The following is a 27,419-nucleotide window of genomic DNA, read 5'->3' as shown; positions in this document are numbered from 1 at the left end:
AAGTTTTAACCCCTTGATCACCCCCTGTCACCAGTGTCGCTAAGCGATCATTTTTCTGATCACTGTATTAGTGTCGCTGGTGACGCTAGTTAGTGAGGTAAATATTTAGGTTCGCCGTCAGCGTTTTATAGCGTCAGGGACCCCCATATACCACCTAATAAATGTTTTAACCCCTTGATTGCCCCCTAGTTAACCCTTTCACCACTGATCACCGTATAACTGTTACGGTTGACGCTGGTTAGTTTGTTTTTTTTTTATAGTGTCAGGGCACCCGCCGTTTATTACCGAATAAAGGTTTAGCCCCCCGATCGCCCGGCGGTGATATGCGTCGCCCCAGGCAGCGTCAGATTAGCGCCAGTACCGCTAACACCCACGCACACAGCATGCGCCTCCCTTAGTGGTATAGTATCTGATCGGATCAATATCTGATCCGATCAGATCTATACTAGCGTCCCCAGCAGTTTAGGGTTCCCAAAAACGCAGTGTTAGCGGGATCAGCCCAGATACCTGCTAGCACCTGCGTTTTGCCCCTCCGCCCGGCCCAGCGCACCCAAGTGCAGTATCAATCGATCACTGTCACTTACAGAACACTAAACGCATAACTGCAGCGTTCGCAGAGTCAGGCCTGATCCCTGCGATCGCTAACAGTTTTTTTGGTAGCATTTTGGTGAACTGGCAAGCACCAGCCCCAGGCAGCGTCAGGTTAGCGCCAGTACCGCTAACACCCACGCACGCACCGTACACCTCCCTTAGTGGTATAGTATCTGAACGGATCAATATCTGATCCGATCAGATCTATACTAGCGTCACCAGCAGTTTAGGGTTCCCAAAAACGCAGTGTTAGCGGGATCAGCCCAGATACCTGCTAGCACCTGCGTTTTGCCCCTCCGCCCGGCCCAGCCCAGCGCACCCAAGTGCAGTATCGATCGATCACTGTCACTTACAGAACACTAAACGCATAACTGCAGCGTTCGCAGAGTCAGGCCTGATCCCTGCGATCGCTAACAGTTTTTTTTGTAGCGTTTTGGTGAACTGGCAAGCACCAGCCCCAGGCAGCGTCAGGTTAGCACCAGTACCGCTAACACCCACGCACGCACCGTACACCTCCCTTAGTGGTATAGTATCTGATCGCATCAATATCTGATCCGATCAGATCTATACTAGCGTCACCAGCAGTTTAGGGTTCCCAAAAACGCAGTGTTAGTGGGATCAGCCCAGATACCTGCTAGCACCTGCGTTTTGCCCCTCCGCCCGGCCCAGCCCACCCAAGTGCAGTATCGATTGATCACTGTCACTTACAAAACACTAAACGCATAACTGCAGCGTTCGCAGAGTCAGGCCTGATCCCTGCGATCGCTAACAGTTTTTTGGTAGCGTTTTGGGGAACTGGCAAGCACCAGCAGCCTAGTACACCCCGGTCGTAGTCAAACCAGCACTGCAGTAACACGTGGTGACGTGGCGAGTCCCATAAGTGCAGTTCAAGCTGGTGAGGTGGCAAGCACAAGTAGTGTCCCGCTGCCACCAAAAAGACAAACACAGGCCCGTCGTGCCCATAATGCCCTTCCTGCTGCATTCGCCAATCCTAATTGGGAACCCACCGCTTCTGCAGTGCCCATACTTCCCCCATTCACATCCCCAACCAAATGCAGTCGGCTGCATGAGAGGCATTTTCTTTATGTCCTCCCGAGTACCCCTACCCAACGAACCCCCCCCCAAAAAGATGTTGTGTCTGCAGCAAGCGCGGATATAGGCGTGACACCCGCTATTATTGTCCCTCCTGTCCTGACAATCCTGGTCTTTGCATTGGTGAATGTTTTGAACGCTACCATTCACTAGTTGAGTATTAGGGTAGAGTACAGCATTGCACAGACTAGGCACACTTTCACAGGGTCTCCCAAGATGCCATCGCATTTTGAGAGACCCGAACCTGGAACCGGTTACCGTTATAAAAGTTAGTTACAAAAAAAGTGTAAAAAAAAAAAAAAATATGAAATAAAAAAAAAATAGTTGTCGTTTTATTGTTCTCTCTCTCTCTATTATTCTCTCTCTCTATTGTTCTGCTCTTTTTTACTGTATTCTATTCTGCAATGTTTTATTGTTATTGTTATTATGTTTTATCATGTTTGTTTTTCAGGTGTGTAATTATTTATACTTTACTGTTTACTGTGCTTTATTGTTAACCATTGTTAACCATTTTTTTGTCTTCAGGTACGCCATTCACGACTTTGAGTGGTTATACCAGAATGATGCTTGCAGGTTTAGGTATCATCTTGGTATCATTCTTTTCAGCCAGCGGTCGGCTTTCGTGTAAAAGCAATCCTAGCGGCTAATTAGCCTCTAGACTGCCTTTACAAGCCGTGGGAGGGAATGCCCCCCCCACCCCCACCGTCTTCCGTGTTTTTCTCTGGCTCTCCTGTCTCAACAGGGAACCTGAGAATGCAGCCGGTGATTCAGCCAGCTGACCATAGAGCTGATCAGAGACCAGAGTGGCTCCAAACATCTCTATGGCCTAAGAAACCGGAAGCTACGAGTATTTCATGACTTAGATTTCGCAGGATGTAAATAGCGCCATTGGGAAATTGGGGAAGCATTTTATCACACCGATCTTGGTGTGGTCAGATGCTTTGAGGGCAGAGGAGAGATCTAGGGTCTAATAGACCACAATTTTTTCAAAAAAGAGTACCTGTCACTACCTATTGCTATCATAGGGGATATTTACATTCCCCGAGATAACAATAAAAATGATTAAAAAAAAAAAATATGAAAGGAACAGTTTAAAAGTAAGATTAAAAAAGCAAAAAAATAATAAAGAAAAAAAAAAAAAAAAAAAAAAAGCACCCCTGTCGCCCCCTGCTCTCGCGCTAAGGCGAACGCAAGCGGCGGTCTGGCGTCATATGTAAACAGCAATTGCACCATGCATGTGAGGTATCACAGCGAAGGCCAGATCGAGTGCAGTAATTTTTCCAGTAGACCTCCTCTGTAAATCTAAAGTGGTAACCTGTAAAGGCTTTTGAAGGCTTTTAAACATGTATTTATTTTGTTGCCACTGCACGTTTGTGCGCAATTTTAAAGCATGTCATGTTTGGTATCCATGTACTCGGCCTAAGATCATCTTTTTTATTTCATCAAACATTTGGGCAATATAGTGTGTTTTAGTGCATTAAAATTTAAAAAAGTGTGTTTTTTCCCCAAAAAATGCGTTTGAAAAATCGCTGCGCAATTACTGTGTGAAAAAAAAAAATGAAACACCCACCATTTTAATCTGTAGGGCATTTGCTTTAAAAAAATATATAATGTTTGGGGGTTCAAAGTAATTTTTTTGCAAAAAAAAAAAACTTTTTCATGTAAACAATAAGTGTCAGAAAGGGCTTTGTCTTCAAGTGGTTAGAAGAGTGGGTGATGTGTGACATAAGCTTCTAAATGTTGTGCATAAAATGCCAGGACAGTTCAAAACCCCCCCAAATGACCCCATTTTGGAAAGTAGACACCCCAAGCTATTTGCTGAGAGGCATGTCGAGTCCATGGAATATTTTATATTGCGACACAAGTTGCGGGAAAGAGACACATTTTTTTTTTTTTTTTGCACAAAGTTGTCACTAAATGATATATTGCTCAAACATGCCATGGGAATATGTGAAATTACACCCCAAAATACATTCTGCTGCTTCTCCTGAGTACGGGGATACCACATGTGTGAGACTTTTTGGGAGCCTAGCCGCGTACGGGACCCCGAAAACCAAGCACCGCCTTCAGGCTTTCTAAGGGCGTGAATTTTTGATTTCACTCTTCACTGCCTATCACAGTTTCGGAGGCCATGGAATGCCCAGGTGGCACAAAACCCCCCCAAATGACCCCATTTTGGAAAGTAGACACCCCAAGCTATTTGCTGAGAGGTATAGTGAGTATTTTGCAGACCTCACTTTTTGTCACAAAGTTTTGAAAAAAAGAAAAAAAAAAATGTTTTTTCTTGTCTTTCTTCATTTTCAAAAACAAATGAGAGCTGCAAAATACTCACCATGCCTCTCAGCAAATAGCTTGGGGTGTCTACTTTCCAAAATGGGGTCATTTGGGGGGGTTTTATGCCACCTGGGCATTCCATGGCCTCCGAAACTGTGATAGGCAGTAAAGAGTGAAATCAAAAATTTTCACCCTTAGAAATCCTGAAGGCAGTGATTGGTTTTCGGGGTCCCGTACGCGGCTAGGCTCCCAAAAAGTCCCACACATGTGGTATCCCCATACTCAGGAGAAGCAGCTAAATGTATTTTGGGGTGCAATTCCACATATGCCCATGGCCTGTGTGAGCAATATATCATTTAGTGACAACTTTATGAAAAAAAAAAAAAAAAGTGTCACTTTCCCGCAACTTGTGTCAAAATATAAAATATTCCATGGACTCAATATGCCTCTCAGCAAATAGCTTGGGGTGTCTACTTTCCAAAATGGGGTCATTTTGGGGGGTTTTGTGCCACCTGGGCATTCCATGGCCTCCGAAACTGTGATAGGCAGTGAAGAGTGAAAGCAAAAATTTACACCCTTAGAAATCCTGAAGGCGGTGATTGGTTTTCGGGGCCCCGTACACGGCTAGGCTCCCAAAAAGTCCCACACATGTGGTATCCCCATACTCAGGAGAAGCAGCTGAATGTATTTTGGGGTGCAATTCCACATAGGCCCATGGCCTGTGTGAGCAATATATCATTTAGTGACAACTTTTTGTAAATATTTTTTTTTTTTTTTTTGTCATTTTTCAATCACTTGGGACAAAAAAAATAAATATTCAATGGGTTCAACATGCCTCTCAGCAATTTCCTTGGGGTGTCTACTTTCCAAAATGGGGTCATTTGTGGGGGTTTTGTACTGCCCTGCCATTTTAGCACCTCAAGAAATGACATAGGCAGTCATAAACTAAAAGCTGTGTAAATTCCAGAAAATGTACCCTAGTTTGTAGACGCTATAACTTTTGCGCAAACCAATAAATATACGCTTATTGACATTTTTTTTACCAAAGACATGTGGCCGAATACATTTTGGCCTAAATGTATGACTAAAATTTAGTTTATTGGATTTTTTTTATAACAAAAAGTAGAAAATATCATTTTTTTTCAAAATTTTCGGTCTTTTTCCGTTTATAGCGCAAAAAATAAAAACCGCAGAGGTGATCAAATACCATCAAAAGAAAGCTCTATTTGTGGGAAGAAAAGGACGCAAATTTCGTTTGGGTACAGCATTGCATGACCGCGCAATTAGCAGTTAAAGCGACGCAGTGCCAAATTGGAAAAAGACCTCTGGTCCTTAGGCAGCATAATGGTCCGGGGCTCAAGTGGTTAAGAAAACGCGTATAAACATGCATCCTTGTGCAACCATGATCATGTATCTTTATGCAAACATGTATATTTATGCAATAATGTAAAAACATGTATCTTTAGCAACCATGTGTTTTAGCTAGTTTGCAAGTATGCACCTGCTTAACTGCAGTTGGCCCCATATTAGTCCTGCAAAATTTAGCCAAGCACATATGCACCATACTGGAGATACAACTCCTTAAAATGCATCCATGCTCATGTTTTTCCAAACGTGTATATTTAAACATGCATTTAAGCAACAAGTTTGCAAGCATGTATACTACGCTGCACCTGCCTGCCGAGCAGTCAACAATACTTTAAAGTGAACTGCTAACCATCCAGGGGTGTATCAACTTACAGTTGTACAGTCCCCCTGGATAAGCAGTAAATATGCAGCATATAATCATGACTTCTCTGTCACACAATTCTCCCATAGTATGTACTCATACTTAGTATCCACGGGCTGCTGCTATGTCTCCAGAGGCCTGCTGAACCTGTTGCCATGTGGCATGGCCGCCCTTCCACTTCCTGCCTATATAAAAATAGGCCATACTGAGCGAGTCTGCGCCCTCTAGTGGCTGGAGGAGAAACAGCAGCCCACATAACGAAGAAGTTTATAGCATGATTAAACAGCACACTGCTCCCAGTGGCCCTGGGTGAACAGACAGTCAGATCTCTATTTTTTTTTTTTTTTTTTTACGAGAAACTGCAAAAATGCAGACTTACCATTTCTGCTGCAGAGTCCAACAGGAGTCCAATCTTCACCCATCACGACGAGCTTTGTCATAAAAGACCTTCAGAGACTGGGTCCCCCTTTAATCTGAGGTCCACTCCCCTGGACCTGTAAAGCACCCTGCAGGAAAGCACTTTGGTCAGAACAAACACTGCACAGAGTTCCATTATGCAGGGTCCAGCGCCAAAAGGCTGCATTACAGGCAACCTCAAGGAATCTTCTCTCCTTCCAATGAGGCTCAGGTACCATCCATTTTGGCAGACAGCTTTTTTGAATGTATCCGATTGAAGTTCATGATTCTTAGTAGAACCGTCCAGACCTCCAAGAGTGCATCACATCAGTGACCACCACCTTGCAGACACTGGTGTAAAAACTGAGGTACTTCCTGTATGGGAGGGGTTATATAGGGGGACTTCCTGTCTTTTTGGTGTGCCAGTGGCCATTCACCTATAGCTGGTGTATAACCCAGATAATAATTACCTTTATCTGCTCTGTGTCCCGTGATGTACGATAAAGAAATTATAAATGGTATTCAAAATTTTTTACAAATAAAGATCTAAAAAGTGTGGCGTGAATTTGTATTCAGCCCCCGAGTCAATACTTTGTAGAACTACCTTTCACTGCAATTACAGCTGCAAGTCTTTTTGGGGATGTCTTTACCAGCTTTGCACATCTACAGAGTGACATTTTTGCCCATTCTTCTTTGAAAAAAAGCTCAAGCTCTGTCAGATTGGATGGAGAGCGTCTGTGAACAGCAATTTTCAAGTCTTGCCACAGATTCTCAATTGGATTTAGGTCTTGACTTTGACTGGGCCATTCTAACACATGAATATGATTTGATCTAAACCATTCCATTGTAGCTCTGGCTGTATGTTTAGGGTTGTTGTCCTGCTGGAAGGTGAACCTCCACCCCAGTCTCAAGTTTGTTGCAGATTCCAACAGGTTTTCTTCTAAGATTGCCCTGTATTTGGCTCCATCCATCTTCTTATCAACTCTGACCAGCTTCCCTGTCCCTACTGAAGAAAAGCATCCCCACATGATGCTGCCACCACCATATTTCAGGGTGGGGATGGTGTGTTCAGGGTGATGTGCAATGTTAGTTTTCCACAACACATAGAGTTTTGCTTTTAGGTCAAAAAGTTCAATTTTGGTCTCATCTGACCAGAGCACCTTCTTCCACATATTTGCTGTGTCCCCCACATGGCTTCTCTCAAACTGCAAACAATACTTCTTTTGGCTTTCTTTCAACAATGGCTTTCTTCTTGCCCCTCTTCCATAAAGGCCAGATTTGTGGAGTGCGCGACTACTAGTTGTCCGGTGGACAGATTCTCCCACCGGAGCTGTGAATCTCTCCAGCTCCTCCAGAGTTACCATGGACCTCTTTGCTCCCCTTGCCTGGACTGTCAGTTTAGATGGACGGCCATGTCTTGGTAGGTTTGCAGTTTCCATTTTCGGATGATGGATTGAACCGTGCTATGTGAGATGTTCAAAGCTTGGGTTATTTTTTTTATAACCTAACCCTGCTTTAAACTTCTCCACAACTTTATCCCTGACCTGTCTAGTGTGTTCCTTGGCCTTTATGATGCTGTTTGTTCACTAAGGTTCTCTAACAAATCTCTGAGGGCTTCACAGAACAGCTGTATTTAGTAAATAGAGTCCACCTGTATGTAATTTAATCTCAGTATAATTAGATGACTTCCGAAGGCAATTGGTTCCGCTAGATTTTAGTTAGGGATTACAGAGTAAAAGGGGGCTGAATACAAATATTTATTTGTAAAAAATGTTGAAAACCATTTATTATTTTCCTTCCACTTCACAATTATGTGCCACTTTGTGTTGGTCTATCACATAAAATCCCAATAAATACATTTACGTTTTTTGGTTGTAACATGACAAAATGTAGAAAATTTTAAGGGGTGTGAATACTTTTTCAAGGCACTGTATGTGTTTGATGGGTGTCACTGTTTCTTCCTTGCTAATACTGTGAATACAGACCAGCAGCCCTCTTTAAAGAGGCCCTTGTCACCAGCTCAGAGTTTTTAAATTTGAATCCTTGCAGCGATAGAACAATATTCTTACTTACGCTTTTCCCCACTTTGTCATATACAGTAAATGCAGAAGTGTTGGATCCTATACTTTGGCAGCCTGCACCTTTGCTCTACCCCTTCACACCAACTCATCTCCACCACCAAAACACTTGAATTTCTGAGCAATTCACAGCACAACCCAGGGGGAAATCAAATAACAGTGCCAAGACAGTTCTGGGAACTCCCATTCCATACAAATTTTAGCAGTAATCTTGTGCAGCCCCTGTGCTTTATAGTCCCTTCTTAGCTGTGTGGTTCACTGTCTGCTGGGTGCAAACTCAATGAAAGACAGCGGCTCCGACAGCTAAGGTGCAATTGTAAACAAAGGCACAATCACTTTTAACCACTCAGCAGCAATCTTAGAGAGGATTCATCTACTGGACATGGAAGCTGCAAGTCATTTATTATTAAATGCAACTGCTATACTGAATAATTAGCAAAAGATCAGGAATGGAGTTGTTGTAAGCTTGAGAACAAGCATTGGCGTAGTAATATGCAGTCGATTAGTCACAGGCCTAAATGGAATTTTGTGTTGATGCTGTGTATCCATCTATTATTGCCTCTCCACTCAGCCAGATGTATGCCAACCCATAGCATGGAGTCATCCATAAGTATAAGAGATATGATTTTCATAGACAGCTGATCACATCCATGGCTTCTGACATTATTACTCAAGAGCCAACACACTCCAACATGATTTTTTTTGTGTGGGGTGCCCAAGGTTGGGCTTCAATCCTATATTCTTGATAAACTTTCCAAAAATTTGTAAATTAATTAAGATAAATAAAATGGATAACATTTCTGCACATGAAAATTACAAAGAAACGTCTATTCCAGTAAAGATATTCCTAGGTACATGAATCTGTTGAACCGATTCAGACATCACTACCCAGAAATGTGATGAACTAAAGCAAAGTTTAGGCCCAACCAAAACAATTTTTTTTTAAATTTCTGATAGAGTGGGTAGTTGGAGCCCCTGCTGAGTGTGTACTGCTATATAGGGGTCCATTAAGATTTATACTCACAGTGAGGGAAAATCTCTAATCACAACACAGACAAAACCTGTTAGTTTTTTTTTTTTTTTTAACTGTCAAGTCAAGTCAGTCAAGAAATACTCTCTAGAAATACTCTCTAACTCAACCTGGATGGTAGTAGAAACAAGAGAATGATTTTAATTATTACCCACTCCATGCAAAACTAAAAACATACAAAAAAAAGGTTTTGGCTGGACTTTCACTTTCAACTAGTAATACACAATAGTTTGACACTTTGGTGATTCCTTCCTCACAACGTTTGTGTTCATGCATACTGGGTAATGGTGTCCTAGAGCATGTTTATCTTTACTGGATTAACAAAAAAATAGGATTTTTAAAACAGCTTACCTGTAAAATCCTTTTCTTTGAAGTACATCAGGGGACACAGAGCCATAGTAGTTACTACCGTATGTGGGTTATAGGCCACCTTCAGGTGATGGACACTCCCACTACTGGGAGTACCTCAGTTTTGTAGCAAAGCAATACACATGTATACCAAGAAGGGAGGGACCTCTGTGTCCCCTGATGTGCTTCAAAGACAATGATTTTACAGGTAAGCTGTTTTAAAAATCCTATTTCTTTTCATACATCAGGGGACACAGAGCCATAGTAGTTACTATGTGGGATGTCCCATAGCAATGCCAACTGAAGGGAAGGAGACACAACAAAGTAGGGCATCAAGAGACTAGAGGACTTATACTGCAGCACACTTCGCCTAAAGGCGATATCTTAATGACCTTTTACATCTGCTTGATAGAATCTGGTAAATGTATGGATTGAAGACCAAGTTGTGGCCTTACAGATCTGAGCCACGGAGGCTTGGTGATGCACTGCCCAAGAAGCACTAACAGCCCTGGTGGAGTGTGCTTTAATATGAAAAGGAGGAATATTCCTCTTTAAACCATAAGCTTGAACAATCACTTGACGAATCCATTTAGAAATGGTAGATTTCGACGACGCCTGTCCTCTTTTAGGACCGTCTGGCAACACAAACAAAACATCTATTTTACGAATCTGAGCAGTCGCTTTTAAATAGACCTTGACTGCTCTCACCACATCAAGAGAATGTAGTGACTTCTCTTCCGCAGAACGAGGTTCTGGAAAAAATAAAAGGCAAAACAATATCCTGGTTTAAATGAAAACCTGACACTACCTTCGGTAGAAAATTAGGATGAGGCTGCAATACAATCTTATCCCTATAAATAATCAAATATGGCTCTTTACAGGAAAGAGCAGGCAACTCTGATACTCTCCTTGCAGAAGATATGGCAACCAAGAAAACTATTTCCCTCGTCAAGAGGATCAAGGGAATATCCTGAATCAGTTCAAAACGCTGTTTTTGTAAAGCCGACAAGACTAAAATTTAAGTCCCAAGGGTTCAGGGGTAACTTAACTGGGGGATTAATCCACGTTACCCCCTGGATAAGGTTACTAACCAGACAGTGTGAAGCAAGTGGTCGTTGAAAAAACACTGATAAGGCCGACACCTGGCCCTTGATAGTGCTCAAGGCCAGCTTCATTACTGATCCCATCTGTAGGAACTCAAGGATCCTACCTATGATATACTTCCTGGGGTGCCAACCCCTGGATTCACCCCAGGAGACATATGCCTTCCAGACTCTATAATATATGATTCTGGAGGCCGCTTCTTAGCATTAACCAAGGTAGAAACTACTGAAGCTGAGAGCCCACGGTCCTTTAGAATGTGGGTCTCAATAGCCAAACCCTTAAATTTAGCGTTTGTAAGGTAGGATGGAACTCTGGACCTTGCGAGAAAAGGTCTGGCCACAGGGGCAGGATCCAAGGGTCCCCGGGGCCACCAGAATCACCTCCTTTCCCTCTTGCTTGATCCTGTGTAGGAGATGAAGAAGCAGTAGAACAGGAGGGAACGCATAGATCAGTGAAAACTGATCCCATGGAAAGACCAAGGCATCTGTTCCGTATGCCATCGGATCCCTTGTCCTTGACACAAAGTTGTCAAACCTGGACGCAAACAGATCCACGTCCACAACTCCCCATTTTTGGTATATTGACAGAAAGATGTCAGGGTGTAGGGACCATTCTCAGGGGAACAATTGTTGGCAACTCAAGTCTGCCTGCCAATTCCCCATCCCCGGAATGAAAACTGCTGATAGGCAAGGTATGTTGTTTTCTGCCCAAGACAGAATATGATTCACCTCTTTCTGGGCCGCACGACTTCTCGTGCCCCCTTGGGGATTTATACTGTATAAGCCACAGCTTTGGCATTGTCGGATTGGATCCCGACAGGATAATTCCGTAGTCTGAGCGTCCAGGCTTTTAGGGCCAGGCGTACTGCCTGAATCTCTAGAATATTGATGGGCAAGGCCAACTCTGATTTGGACCACTTCCCTTGGACAGACGCTTCTTCCAGGACTGCTCTCCCCAGCCCAAAAGGCTGGCATCTGTTGTTACTACTTTACAGGCAACCGGTAGAAAGGATTTTTCTTTTTGAAGATTTTTGGATATTAACCAGCAATTGAGACAGGCTCTGATGCACTTTGGCAAATAAATGTATCGGGGAGTCCAGAGTTTGGCAGGATACTGTTTTGCAGCAGTCTTGAATGAAACTGTGCATAAGGAACGGCCTCGAAAGAAGCCACTATTTTTCCCAATAAACTCATGCAAAGATGAATAGAAGGATTCTTCTTTATTTTGACCAACCGAATCATTTCCTTTAAGGAACCAATTCTTTCCTGGGGCAAAAATACCCTTTTCTGGACTGTATCTATGATCAGCCCTAAGTACTGCAATCTCCTTGATGGTTTTAAGGAGGATTTTTCTAGGTTGAGGATCCAACCTAAAGTATCCCAGGTAGCTGACTGCGGTGGCCAGACTTTGGTTTAAACGGGCTACCGATTGACCTATCAAGAGTAGATCGTCTAAGTAAGCTAGTATCTTTATACTTTGAGGCCTTAACCTGTCCAAAGGAGGAGCAGAATCTTTATAAAAACACTCCAGGTGCAGTAGCTAGCCCGAAAAGGTAGAGCTACAAACTGGAAATGTAGATTTTCTACCTCGAAGCGTAGAAATTTCTGGTGAGCGTGGAAGAGTTTAGATCTTTGAAATCCAGAATGTCCATTTAGATTTAACCAAACCCCAACCTCTGCTCTTACATGGGGACCACCATGACCACTTTTGCCAAAAAAAATGGTCCAATGCTTGAGAGAAAGACTTTTTTCTCTGGATCCTTAGGAACATTTTGATCTGAGAAAAAACAAGGAGACGGGAACTCTTGGAACTCCAGCTTGTACCTTGAAGCTATTGAGGAAGTCCCCTATTTGTCTTCCTGTCAGATCCTTGAGAACTGCAGAAGAATTCCCCCTATTGAGCGAGCGGGGCGCCGCCTCATAAGGAGGCTTCAGTATCTTGTAGATTTCCTCCCCCAAGACCTCTTTTGGTCGCTGGGGTTAATTCTGAGGATTACCTTTTGAACCTGACGGCGGAAGCCATTGTGACTGCCTGGAGGCTGATGCCCCTGGCACAAAAGAAGGCACTTTAAAAAAGAAAATATATTTGGTACTTTTCCCCCTAGAATTTCTTTGGATGAATTATCCAAACATTCTCAAATAGCTGTTTCACCGCAAAAGGAAGACTAGCCAGGAGTTTCTGCATGGTGAAAGGAAGTTTATCCTCCGCTGATGTGCATTCCCATACTCATGCGTTTAGCTGTTTGTGTTAGCAACAATGTGCACAGAACCGTGTATAGCACCTGGTATTTCCAGGCGGTCTCTCATACAGGTATTAACCAGGCCTGACCCTGCTTAGCCTCTGAGATCAAACGATATTGGGCGCTTTCAGGGTGATGTGGCCGTAGGCATCTCAGCAGTTGTGCGTTTGGCTAGTTTATAAAGCAAGCACCTGCATGAGGACCTTGTGGAGGTTCTACAATAGAAACTCACAAAGCAATTATTGCAAACATAAAGCTGCCAGATCCTGGGCCTGCTGAGCAGGATACCTGAACACCTGTTAAACTGGCCTCACAATGATTAAGCAATTACTGTCAGTGCAGGCTGCTCAATCTGCCAGAGAAAAAAAAAGTGTTTTTCTTTTTTTTTAACAGGAATTCTAACATTTTATCCATTGGATGCCTAAGCATTTGAGCATTGTCTGCCGAACTAAAGCTCTTATTCACAGAGGATATACCAGCATTAATTGCTGGTATACTCTACTTAGTGAATTTCCTCCACCATAGGATAAAGTGTAAAAAACTTTTTTAGGAGGAAAAATAATGTTAACCTGGGAGATCCTCTCAGATACAAAAAAGCTTTTCCAACAATAATGGACAGAAAAAGGCATGCACAATTTGAGGAGGCTTTAGCGAACCCAAACACTCAGTTAAGGGTGCATAAGTGTGGAGTGAACCATACAGCAAGAAATTGCACCATCAATCTTAACCACTTCCCACCCGGCCACTGCACATATACGGCCGGGTGGGAGCTCCCTCCTTCTGACTGGACGTTCCCGAACGTCCTTCAGAAGGAGCGGGATCACGCGGGCGCGCTCCCGCGCAGCCGCGCAATCCCGATGCGCGCGTGTCACTCGGACACGCCGCATCTCAGAGCGGCAGGAGGGCAATGTGATTTGCCCTCCTGATCCGCACGATGACTGTGTGTAATCACAGCCATCGTATAGTAAACAAGGGGGAGGGGGTGGCAGATGACAGGAGATCGCGCCGCCACGTGCCCGCGCAGCGGCGCGATCCCGATCTGCCTGTGTCCCCCAGAGACAGCACAACACAGGAGGGCCCTGTGATTGGCCCTCCTGATCACATGACGACTGTGTCCAATCACAGTCGTCATGTAATGTAAATAGAGAGCGTAGTAACTGCTCTCATCTCTTCCTCTCCTCACACAGAGCCTGTCAGTGAGGAGAGGAAGAGAGATCTGTGCTGCAGCCAGGAGATCAGTGAGTAATAAAGCTGTTTGTCTGCTGTTTACCCACTGATCACCCAGCTAGTGTCCCCAAAACACAGTGTCCCCAAAACACAGTGTCCCCAAAACACAGTGTCCCCAAACAGTGAAAACACCTGTCAGTGAACATCTGCCCGTCAACAACTGGCACATCTGTCCGCCAACAGCGGGCACATCAGCCCGTCGTCAGGCACATCTGCCCGCCTGCCATCAGGCACATCTGCCCGCCATCAGGCACATCTGCCCGCCTGCCATCAGGCACATCTGCCCGCCAGTCATCAGGCACATCTGCCCGCCAGTCATCAGGCACATTTGCCCGCCAGTCATCAGGCACATCTGTAGCCCGCCATCAGGCACATCTGACACCGTCAACAGCTAACACATCAGCCCGTCATCAGCTGACACATCAGCCCGTCAACAGCTGACACATCAGCCCGTCAACAGCTGACACATCAGCCCGTCAACAGCTGACACATCAGCCCGTCAACAGCTGACACATCAGCTGCCCACCATCATCAGGCATATCTGCCTGCCTGCCATCAGGCACATCTGCCCGCCAGTCATCAGGCACATCTGCCCGCCTGCCATCAGGCACATCTGCCCGCCTGCCATCAGGCACATCTGCCCGCCTGCCATCAGGCACATCTGCCCGCCTGCCATCAGGCACATCTGCCCGCCTGCCATCAGGCACATCTGCCCGCCTGCCATCAGGCACATCTGCCCGCCAGTCATCAGGCACATCTGCCCGCCAGTCATCAGGCACATCTGCCCGCCAGTCATCAGGCACATCTGCCCGCCAGTCATCAGGCACATCTGCCGCCCGCCATCAGGCACATCTGTCGCCCGCCATCTGACACCGTCATCAGCTGACACATCAGCCCGTCATCAGCTGACACATCAGCCCGTCAACAGCTGACACATCAGCCGCCCACCATCATCAGGCACATCTGCCCGCCCGCCATTAGGCACATCTGCCAGCCGCCATCTGCCCACGATCAGGCACATCTGCCACCCACCATCTGGCACAGCCGCCCACCATCTGGCACATCTGCCACCTGCCATCTGACACATCTGCCCACCAACATGACAAAAAGGTCTTACAGCGCAGAGGAGGCTCTCCAAATACTCCAGAGTATGTCGGACGAGAGTAGCGGGGAATTCTCTCCGTCAGACTCGGATAGTGACTATGAGCCAGTGGAAAGCAGTGGCTCCGAGTTGGAAACAGAGGAAGATACAATCCTAACAAGGAGAATCAGGAGAAATGAGCAGGAGGAGGCATTCACCAGCAGCGCAGCACTCCAGGGCATCCACCAGCAGGCATCCACCAGCAGCGCAGCACTCCAGGATGATATGCAGGCATCCACCAGCAGCCCAGCACTCCAGGATGACATGCAGGCATCCACCAGTAGCGCAGCACTCCAGGGCATCCACCAGCAGGCATCCACCAGCAGCGCAGCACTTCGGGATAGGCGGGCATCCACCAGCACTTCTGCAACCTTCCTAGAAGATAGGCCAGATGCTAGCAACGGATCCCATCAACGAGGCAGTGCCCATACTAGCCTCCCAGATGTTCTACTGTATCCAACATGGCTGCCCGATACATCAGTAGAACCTGTAATACCCCTTTTCACAGCCCAGCCAGGCCCTCAGATGCAGACGGAAAATGTAACCCCACTTTATTATTTTCATTTATTTTTTACCAATGAACTCCTAACCTACATTGTGGAGCAATGTAATCTATACGCCAGCCAACACATAGCCAACAATCCCAGTTCCTCATATGCCCATCCTTTTGTTTGGAAACCCCTCACCGTAGAAGAATTTAAAATTTTCCTTGGCCTAACCCTCAACATGGGGCTGACAAAAAAAAATGAACTCCATTCCTACTGGTCTACCCAACCTATCCACCACATGCCGATCTATTCGTCATTTATGCCCAGAACCCGTTATGAGATGATCATGAGATTTTTACACTTCAATAACAATGCCCAATGCCTCCCTCGAAATCATCCCAGTTACGATAAGTTATTCAAAATTCGGCCCCTAATCAATTTTTTTTGCGCCAGCTTCAAGGAGATGTTTACCCCTGATAGAAACATATGTGTGGATGAATCCCTGGTGCACTTCACCGGAAGACTGGGAATAAAACAATACCTCCCCAGTAAAAGAGCCAGACGTGGGGTAAAATTTTATAAGGTGTGTGACAGGGCCACGGGTTACACATATGATTTTATGATTTATGAGGGAAAAGACAGACAGCTAAACCCCCCTGGATGCCCTACCTACATGGGAACAAGTGGCAAAATTGTCTGGCAGCTGATCCAACCATTACTTGGGAAAGGTTACCACCTTTACGTAGACAATTTCTACACTAGTCTCCCACTTTTCCGCCATTTGTACCTGAAGAACACTGTGGCCTGTGGGACAGCACGGACCAACCGCAAAGGCTTCCCACAAAGATTGGTCACCAAGAAATTAAGGAAGGGTGAAATGGCCAGTATGCGAACTGAAGAAGTACTAGCGGTGAAGTGGAGAGATAAAAAAAGAGATGTCTACATCCTTTCAACAATACATGACGACACCTTGGTGGAACTTCAGAGAAGAGGAGGCCCCATACAGAAGCCAAAATGTGTGCATGAGTACAACCTATACATGGGGGGGGGTGGATATGAACGACCAGATGATGCAGCCCTACTTGGCCACCAGGAGATCACTATTTTGGTACAAGAAAGTCGCCATTTATTTGATGCAACTTGCCCTATTTAATTCCTATATCATTTTTTCTAAGTGCACCCAAAGTTCCCTACCCTATCTAAAATTCCAAGAAGAAGTTTTCACAGCCCTTCTCTATCCCCAAGGCCAAGCCCCTCAACTAATTCGCTCCGATGCGTTAGCCAGACTCCATGAAAGGCACTTTCCCGAAATCCTCCCTCTTACCCAAACAGGTCGCAAACCCCCAAAAAAATGTCGTGTATGTGCAAGTAGAGGAATTCGCCGTGACACCCGATACTACTGTCCCGAATGTCCCTCCGAGCCAGGGCTCTGTATTGGAACATGCTATCGGAGCTATCATACTTCACTACACTATTAGTACAGTGAAGGTGATTTTTTTCCACTATCTGCCATTTCTGTGAATGACCCGGACTGTTAACGACTATGCCTCTGCCAAACATGTTTCTGCCTTCAACGTAAATTGACCCGGACTGTTAACGACTATGCCTCTGCCAAACATCTTTCTGCCTTCAACGTAAATTGACCCGGACTGTTAAATGACCATGATTTTTGCCTGCCTCCTGAACTGATCATTTGCCCTGCCACTGTACAGCACAGGGGTCTCACATATGTGAGGGGCTCCAGAAAAGGTTTTCCGAGTGGAGAAAACATTTTTCTCCGGGTTTTTAGTTTTCTCGGATTAGGGTCTGGAGACTCGGAGGCTTCGTAGAGATTTGGGTGGGAAGAAGCCTCTACCCCTGTCCTCAGGTCTTACCTGACCAAGGCCCAATGTACAAAGTGCTGCCTGCTGCCACCTGAACTGGCCATGCCTTTTGCCTGCCACATGACCTTGCCATGCATTTGCCTGCCACATGACCTTGCCATGCCTTTGCCTACCACCTGGACTGGCCATGCCTATGCCTGTTACCTGAACTGCCTGCTAAACCTTGGACTGTACTGAACCATGTTCATACTTTTCCATATCTGTCTGCTGCCTGGACAATTCCTGGACATTTCCTTTGGCTGTCTGGACAAATGCTTTGGCTGCTCTGGAACGGTATTCCTGCCTGCTAAAACCACAGGTGAGCTTTTTTTTTTTACCTTTTGCTCAGCAGAATGTATTTTGGGGTGTAATTCTTGGTGTGTACATGCTATGTGTTAGAAGCCTGGAGGTGCTACTTGCATGTTGGGCCTCTGTATGTGGCCAGGTAGTGGAAAAGTCTCACACATGGGGTATCGTCACACTCAGGACGAGTAGCAGAATGTATTTTGGGGTGTCATTTTGGCTATGTACATGCTATGTGTTAGAAAGATCTTCTAAATTGACAATTTTGTGAGAAAAAAATAGGTTTTCATTTTCTTTCCACATTTTCCAAAAACTTGTGGAAAGAAATGACATGTTCAAAAGACTCATTATGCCTCATAGAATATACATTGGGTTGTTTTCTTTCCAAAATGGGGTCATTTTGAGGGTAATTCCATTGTCCTGGTGCTCCAGGGCCTTCAAAAATGTGATAGGTACTCAGGAAATGAAATGTGTAATTTATGCCTTTAGAACGCCTGATGGTGCTATATGGATGTTGGGCCTCTGTATGTGGCCAGGCTGTGGAAAAGTCTCACACATGGGGTATCGCCATTCTCAGGACGAATAGCAGAATGTATTTTGGGGTGTCATTTTGGCTATGTACATGCTATGTGTTAGAAAGATCTTCTAAATTGACAACTTTGTGAGAAAAAAATAGGTTTTCATTTTCTTTCCACATTTTCCAAAAACTTGTGGGAAGAAATGACATGTTCAAAAGACTCAGTATGCCTCATAGAATATACATTGTGTTGTTTTCTTTCCAAAATGGGGTCATTTTGTGGGTAATTCCATTGTCCTGGTGCTCCAGGGCCTTCAAAAATGTGATAGGTACTCAGAAAATGAAATGTGTAATTTATGCCTTTAGAACGCCTGATGGTGCTATATGGATGTTGGGCCTCTGTATGTGGCCAGGCTGTGGAAAAGTCTCACACATGGGGTATCGCCATCCTCAGGACGAATAGCAGAATGTATTTTGGGGTGTCATTTTGGCTATGTACATGCTATGTGTTAGAAAGATCTTCTAAATTGACAACTTTGTGAGAAAAAAATAGGTTTTCATTTTCTTTCCACATTTTCCAAAAACTTGTGGGAAGAAATGACATGTTCAAAAGACTCAGTATGCCTCATAGAATATACATTGTGTTGTTTTCTTTCCAAAATGGGGTCATTTTGTGGGTAATTCCATTGTCCTGGTGCTCCAGGGCCTTCAAAAATGTGATAGGTACTCAGAAAATGAAATGTGTAATTTATGCCTTTAGAACGCCTGATGGTGCTATATGGATGTTGGGCCTCTGTATGTGGCCAGGCTGTGGAAAAGTCTCACACATGGGGTATCGCCATACTCAGGACGAATAGCAGAATGTATTTTGGGGTGTAATTGCAATTATGCCTGCACCGTGTGTGAGAAATAACTTGTAAATATGACAATTTAGTGAAGAAAAAAAAAAAAATCTATATTTCTTAATTTTCCAAAGCATTGTGGGGAAAAAATTTCAACTTCAAAAAATTCACTATGCCTCTTACTAAATACCTCAGACTGTCTTCTTTCCAAAAAGGGGTCTTTTGGGGGGTTATTGTACTGTCCTGACATTTTAGGGCCTCAAGAAATGAGATCAGTGCATTAGGCCATCAGTGCATTAGGATTGATACATTTTCAATAATGCGTAGCATGGCTTGTAGACTCTATAACTTTCACACAAACCAATGATCATACAATTATCAGGATTTTTTTTACCAAAGACATGTGGTAGAATACATTTTTGCCTAAATTTTCGACAAAATTAAATTTTTTTGGTTTCTTTTAAAAGAGAAAGTAGAAAATTTTGTTTTTTTTTCAAAATATTCGCTCTTTTTTCGCTTATATCACAAAAAATAAAAAATGAAGTGGTGAATAAATACCACCAAAAGAAAGCTCTATTTGTGTGAACAAAATGATAAAAATTTCATTTGGGTACAGTGTAGCATGACTGAGTAATTGTCATTCAAAGTGAGAGAGCACTGAAAGCTGAAAATTGGTCTGGGAAGGAAGGGGGTGAAAGTGCCCAGTATTGAGGTGGTTAAGATTGAAACCAGCTGATTCTCCAACATTTGACACCTCAGAAGAGGAGTCATCAGCCTCGCCATAGTCCCCTCAGGGCATACGTCTTCTCCCGCCCCTAGTTCCTCAGTTTGAGGGTCCTGGGCAATGGAAGAGAACCTATGCGATTAAAGTACCTTAACTTTTTTTTTTTAAACCATCATGGCTAAGTGGAAAAAAGATCTTTTGGTAAAACACACAGGGGCTGCAGTGTTGAAAACAGTTGCAAACATTTCATGGCCCGATGCTCATTCTGACCAGCCACTCTCTCTCAGGGGAGGATGCCATTTGTAGAGATGAGTAGGCTTACCAGAGCTTGAGGGGGACCCTTTTAGCTCTATTTTGGGGGTGTTTTAACCCACCTTCTGACCTTAGCCCGATGCACAAAGCAGAGGTACTATCAGAAGAAATTGCATCCACTGTTTGAGCAATAGTCCAGCCACTGCCGCTGCTATTAATGTTCAGCCTTATGCAAATAGTAAATGTGTTAAGCAGGAAATGCCTGTGTCACCAAAACCTCTTTCATGCTCCCTTTGCTCTCATGTCTCTGCGACAATTTTGCAGCCAGCACAAATGGAGTTTTTTTTTTTTTTTTAAACACACTCCTGCGTTGGAGGACGGCAACGCCGTGCTAAGCCTCGCCCCCACCTCACATCGCGCCCCCCTTTCTCTTTCAAAAAGAGTTTTCCCGCGCAAGCACGGGCCTCCGATCCGATGGGATCAGCTTGTGAGTGAGGGAGGGATGGCGTGGAGGAGACCTGGAAGCCGCCCCGTGTAGGGGAGGTGAAAGAAAATGGCATTGCCGATAGTTTTCAGTTCTCCCTTATACTCAGCCTCATGAAGAGAGGAAGAGTTCAGCTCAGGTGGGGGTGTCTTGAGGAAGCAAAAACCCCCCAAACTTACTGGAGGTCTGTCTGCTGGCTGGAGAAAAAAAAGAGTCTGCTGCTTCTGTGACACAGCGTGGTCTCTGAGCAAAGCATGAGAAGGTACGTGCTCCATACAGCCCCCAGTGGTGACACTTAGGCATAACAACATTTACTTTAAAGAAAACAATTCATAAGAACATTTTTTAAATTTCTTAGAAAAACTCCACTTACCTTTCCCGCTGCAGGTTTTTCTGTGGTAAACCAACAGACCCAATCTTCACCCTTCACGGTGGGTTTCGTTAAACCTTCAGGAGCCGGGGGTTCCTCGAGGAAACCCACAATCCTGGACCTGCAATAGCACCACCGCAGTAAACTTTATGGCCTTAATACCAAAAAGTACTGGATTCCGGGATCCAGCTCTCAAAAGAGAAGCATTCACAGGCAAAAACCTTGTTTTTTCAGCCACGAGGCCCGGGTACCATTCAATTCGGCCACAAAGACACCTTGAGTGGATCCGTCTGCATAACTAGCCCCAGCAAGGATTGCTTCAGAGGAGCTCAGCACATCTTTACTCCGTGACCAACACCTAGACACTGGCAAAAAAACTGAGGTACTAACAGTAGTGGGAGGGGTTATATAGGGAAGGTGGCCTATAACCCACATAGTAACTACTATGGCTCTGTGTCCCCTGATGTATGAAAAGAAAATATGAGTATGGATTACATTTTTTAAAGATCAGATCCATTTTAAATGTCTTCAAAAGATAAGCCTACTAAATTCCTTCTGCTCTGAAGTTATGTATTAAAATGTATCCTGGGAAAATGATAAAATCTGAGTTTGTGCAAAAAAAAAAAAAAAAAAAGAAAAAAAAAGGTTTTCTCACGCCCCAGTGATCAAGAATGTTACTAAACCCACAACAGTAAAATCAATCTGTATATGCAATAAAGCATGCTTGGGAGGGTGCATGTGATCAGAACAGGGCCAATCAGCACTGTCCAGACAGAGGGTCAGGGGTCATGCAGCCTTATAGGACAGTCAGTAGAATAAAAACTCCTACAAGCTTTAACCAGACACTGATAGAAGTCACAAGACTGCTATATACTGCTGATGAGAAAAGGTATTTAGCCGTTTATATTTACTAAAATAATTGCATTTCAGCTCGAGAGGTAAAAAAAAGGGCTAAGCTGTTAAGCAACCTGTATAAACACAGTCACTCTGGTGCAGGCACTAAGACTTATATGGCTACATCATCCCTAAGCCAGAATCCTAAAAATAGATGATACCAGAACAAAGATGGTGTGATCTGAGGGGTATAAATGACTTCAGGTGTTACATTTAAACATTATTTATCATGATTTCATTTAACAGAAAAAAAAAATTATTTAATGCTCAATCCGCTTACCTGTAAAACCTGACCAACTGCTTTAATGTCTAACAAATCTTCATGGAGACTTTCATTATCAACTCTTAGTAGACTGTGCTCCAACAATTCCTGCAAATAGACAGCTTCAGACTATGTGCCATGGTTGCATCTGTCAGTCAACTACTCTACAGTTCAAATGTGAACTTACAAGTCCTTTGGACGATACAGATTCTTCAGTCCTAAAAATAGAATTTTATTAGAATGTCAGGATTTTATTTCAATTTAAAAAATAAATTACTCAAAAGCCCACCTAGCCCGAAATAATCAGGCATGTAATGGCAGTAAGAACGCACTATTAACGTGGATGTCAAAGTGTATGTATAGCACCTGTTTTTTTTTTTTTTTTTAATAGTGTAGTGAAGTGTTAAAATACTTTTCAGGTTTTCATTGCTGTCTGTGTCTATAATGGGGAAATTAATACACAATCATTGTGACCATTGTCACAGATAAAGAAAGTGAAGGGAAATACAACATTTTAGAACCACTAAAACAAGGAGGTAAGGGTAAGGCTGGCCATGGATGGATCACTTTTCTTTTTTTTCTTCCTCCCATCCACACAATCAAGGGGCATGCGATAATCCTCCCCACTATGTTATTGTATTTTGACAGCTAAGACCCATCCGCTGTCAGAATACACTGCAATTGGCAGCAGCACTGGTCAAAACACTAATTTTACAACAAACCCTTTAATGAGAAGTTGATCATTACATCAACTTCTCATGAATGGGAACAGCTATAGAAGAATCAACATTCATTCTGTCCGTGTTGAACCGGACGAATTTTGATCCATCTATGGCCAGCCTAAATCTTCTAATGGGGACACCTGGTGTCCTTTGTAGGGACTTCCTTTCATTTCTTTTTGCATGTACAGGACAGGAAATGAAGGGAAGACTCCTCAATGGGATACAGAAAGCAAACTCCCCCTTTTACATCAAGTTACATAATGCCAAGTAGGTAACCCCTCCGCACCACCAAAACGTAGCCTTTAACCCTTCCCATCCTCAACTCAACAAAGATTTAGTCTGTTGGGATATGTCTCTACTAACTTTGCAAATCTAGACTGCAATATTTGCCCACTCTTTGCAGATCTGCTCATGTTCAGTTCAATTTGATGGTGACTGTGGACTGCAGTCTTCAAGTCATTCCACAGATGTACAATTAAGTTTAAGTCTGGGCTCTGACTAAGCCATACAAAGGACATTCAACTTTTTCCCCTTCAACCACTGTGTGGTCATTTTTGTTGTGTGCTTTGGGGCATTGTCATGTTGGAAAGCAAACCTTCTTCCCACTAACAACTTTCTGGCAGAGGGCAGCAGATTTTTGTCAAGAATTGACAGTATTTTGCCCCATCCATTTTTCCTTTTATTCTGAAAAGTGCTCCAGTCCCTGCTGCAGAGAAACCCCCATTACAGGATATTACCACCCCCATGCTTTACTGTAGGAATGGTGTTATTTGACTAATGAGCTGTATTGGATTTCGGCCAGAAATATTGTTTGGTGTTGAGGCCAAATAATTCATTTTTAGTCTCATCTGACCATACCACCTTTTTCCATCTGTCCTCAGAATCTTCAAGGTGCATTCTAGCAAAGCTCGTGTCTGCATGTGGTCTTTCTTGAGGAGTGGCTATTTTTTTGCAACCCTCCCATACAAGCCACATTTATGAAGAAATTGTGATATTGTTGTCACATGCACACAATGACCACTCTTTGTCATACATTTCTGCAACTGCTATAGAGTTGCTGTAGGACTCTTGGTAGCCTCTCTGACCAGTTTCCTCCTGGCTCTTTCATCCAGTTTGGAGCGACATCCTGATCCAGGGAGGGTCTGTTTTGTACCAAATACCTTCCCACTTCTTAATAGACTTTACTGTGCTTCTAGGCACTGATAACCTTTGAAAATGTTTGTATCCATCTCCTGACTTGCACCTGTACACTTTATCCCAAAGATCCTGGAGACAGTGCCTTGCCACCCATAGTTGATGGTTTGCTTCAGTTGCACTACCAGGGATTGAAATGCTCCAGGAAAGCTCTTTTCATGCTCAGCTAATCAAAATGACCACAGCTGATCACAGTTGAATGTCAAATTGCTTTCTGTGCTATTGCTATTGAGACCAATTTTCAGCTTTTAGCGCTGTCATTCTTTGAATAACAATTGCGCAGTCATACAACACTGTACCAAAATGATTTTTTTATAATGTTTTCCCCACAAATAGAGCTTTCTTTTGCTGGTATTTGATCACCTCTGGGTTTTTTATTTTTTTGTTAAAAAAATTAAAAGCCTAAATTAAAAAAAAAAAAAATACCAAACCGTTTCATATTTTATTAATAAATTTAGCAAACAGGTAATTTTTCCTCCTTCATTGATGTATGCTGATGAGGCTACACAGATGGGCACTGATAAGGCAGCACTGATGGGCACTAATAGGTGGCACTGATGAGGTGGCACTGATTGGCAACACTGGTGGGCATTGATAGGTGGCACCGATTGCTGGCACTTTTATGTACTGGTGGCCACTGATTCGTGGCACTGTGGGCACTGGCAGGCGGTACTGGTGGACACATATGAGGTGGCCTCGCCTCTTCAGGACCGATGTCCCTTCAACAGGCGCTGGTGATTGGCTTTTTTTTCTCTTCACAATGTCATTGTGAGAAGAAAAAAAAAACAAAAAAAAAAAAAATTACTGATCTTGTGTTTACATCACGTGATCAGCTGTCATTGGCTGACAGCTGATCACATGGTAAGGGGTCGATCCCAGCCCCTTACTCAGATCTGTGATCACCCAAGTCTCATTGACTCGGTAATCACAGCGTGGGCCCTGAAGGGGGCGCGGGAAGTGTGCAAAGGGGAGGATGTCTATTGACGGCCTTCTGGCAAAGTAGATCCGCGTTGTAGCCATCATTCGGCTATAGCGCTGATCTGAAGGGGGTTAAAGTGGTTCTAAAGCTAAATTTTTTTTACCTTAATGCATTCTTTACATTAAGGTAAAAAAATGTTTAAGCATCAGTATCCCACCTCACCCTCCTTTTTACTTACCCAAGTCCTTTATTTAATCAGTTCACATTGGTTGGTCCTGCCCACCGCAGTCCATGAACATCCCAAGATAGATTTTTTGAGATGCTCCGACTCAGTTGTCTAACCATAGTTATTTGGCCCTTGTCAAAGTCGCTGAAATCCTTATGCTTGCCCATTTTTTTTTGCTTTCAACATATCAACTTCAACGACAACTTGTTCACCTACTGCCAAATATATCCCACCCACTTTGAGATGCCATTGTAATGAGATAATCAATATTATTCACTTTACCTGTCAGTGGCCATAATAAGATTTCTCGGTGTGTGTTGGGGTTGCACCAATACTAGTATTGGTATCGGCGTAGATACTGAGCATTTGCATGAGTACTTGCTCCGATGCTTGACCCGATACTTGGGCAGCCTCAGGGATGATCGGGGGGGGGGGGGGTTGCAAGCAACAATCTCCCTGTATGGCTTTTCTGACAGCCACTTCTCCTAATCTCCCTCCTGCGGCTGTCAGGGAGATTGGTGCTTGTAACTGCCCCCACTGCCACACCAATCACCCCCGGCCGTCCCCCTCTGTGCTGCCTGGGTCCCCCTCTGTGCTCCCCATGTCCTGCTTCAGGCCCTGATCAGTTTTGTTCTCGGGTCCCCCATCTGTATCCTCCTCTGGGTCCCCCTGCGTCCTCCCCGGATCTCCATGTGCTCCTCTGGTCCCCCATCTGTCCTCCTCCGGTCCCCCCATGTCCCTGATCTTTCACGGTGGAGAGCGGAGGAAGGAGCTGGTAAATCTGTCACTTACCGGCTTCTTCCTTTTCTGAATGGACAGAGTCACTGACTCTTTTTTATTCATAACTGAAACATCTTAACCTGTGTTTAAGATGTTTCAGTGCATGAATGGAGAGGAGCTGCTGACTCCTGTCCATTCATCTTCAGTGCAGCTGAGGCTGCAGAGAAAAGGGCTGGGGAATCTGTGTCCTCAGTCCCTTTACCTGTCTCAAAGGGGAGATATCAGGGGTCTGCCTGTTTAGACCCTCTGATATCTCACCAAATCCCCCCCCCCCCCCCAAACAGGGCTGAAAAAAAATAATTAAAAAAAAAAGAAAAAATTGTAATAAGTATTTTAAAGTTACATTGTAAAAAAATAAATAAAAATAAAATAAAACACTGACACCTTCCACCCCCCCCCCCCCCCCCCCAAAATAAGAAAGCACTGTTAAATTAAATAATATATATATACACACATATACACATACACATACATACAGACACATATACACACAAATTTAAAAAACAAATTTAAAAAAAAAAATGTAAACAAAACTACTGACACATGTGCCACTGTCACCTGACATTTAAAATAAGTATCAGTAATTGGTTACTTGAAAAAAGTAGCTGTACTTGTACACGGTCTTAAAAAAGTGGTATCAGTGCAACCCTAGAGAGTGTATTGTGTGTATATACACAGTATCTCACAAAAGTGAGCACACCCCTTACATTTTTGTAAATATTTATTTATATCTTTTAATGTGACAACACTGAAGAAATGACGCTTTGCTACATGGTAAAGTAGTGAGTGTAAAGCTTGTATAACAGTGTAAATTTGCTGTCCCCTCAAAATAACTCAACACACAGCCATTAATGTCTAAATCGCTGGCAACAAAAGTGAGGACACCCCTAAGTGAAAATTTGGTATTATCGCTCTCACTCTCTCATACTGGTCACTGGAAGTTCAACATGGCACCTCATGACAAAGTTGCTCTACATAAAGATGACCTAGGCTACAAGAAGATTGCCAAGACCCTGAAACTGAGCTGTAGCATGGTGGAACCTTACAGCGGTTTAACAGGACAGGTTTCACTCAGAACAGGCCTCGCCATGGTCAACCAAAGAAGTTGAATGCACGTGCTTAGCGTCATATCCAGAAATTGTCTTTGGGAAATAGATGATAGAGTGCTGCCAGCATTGCTGCAAGGGTTGAAGGGGTGGGGGGTCAGCTTGTCAGTGCTCAGACCATACGCCGCACACTGCATCAAATTGGTCTGCATGGCTGTCATCCCAGAAGAAAGCCTCTTCTAAAGAAAATACACAAAAAAGCCCGCAAACAGTTTGCTGAAGACA

General features: G+C 44.0%; 1 protein-coding gene across 1 annotated transcript in view; it reads right to left on the bottom strand.

The window, feature by feature from the left end:
* GLMN (glomulin, FKBP associated protein) overlaps positions 1-27,419 on the bottom strand; it is a 113,197-nt gene that overhangs the window by 18,063 nt on the left and 67,715 nt on the right. The window contains exons 10-11 of the mRNA XM_073593148.1: positions 22,435-22,465; positions 22,266-22,355 (exon numbers count right to left, since the gene is read on the bottom strand). Coding sequence (XP_073449249.1) covers positions 22,266-22,355; positions 22,435-22,465 — 121 coding nt within the window. The remainder of the gene's footprint in view (positions 1-22,265; positions 22,356-22,434; positions 22,466-27,419) is intronic.

The sequence above is a fragment of the Aquarana catesbeiana genome, linkage group LG07 (genome assembly GCF_042186555.1).
Source record: "Aquarana catesbeiana isolate 2022-GZ linkage group LG07, ASM4218655v1, whole genome shotgun sequence".
Classification (NCBI taxonomy): Eukaryota; Metazoa; Chordata; class Amphibia; order Anura; family Ranidae; genus Aquarana; species Aquarana catesbeiana.
Note: the sequence above shows the minus strand (reverse complement) of the source record. Positions and strands in the feature narration are given on the sequence as shown.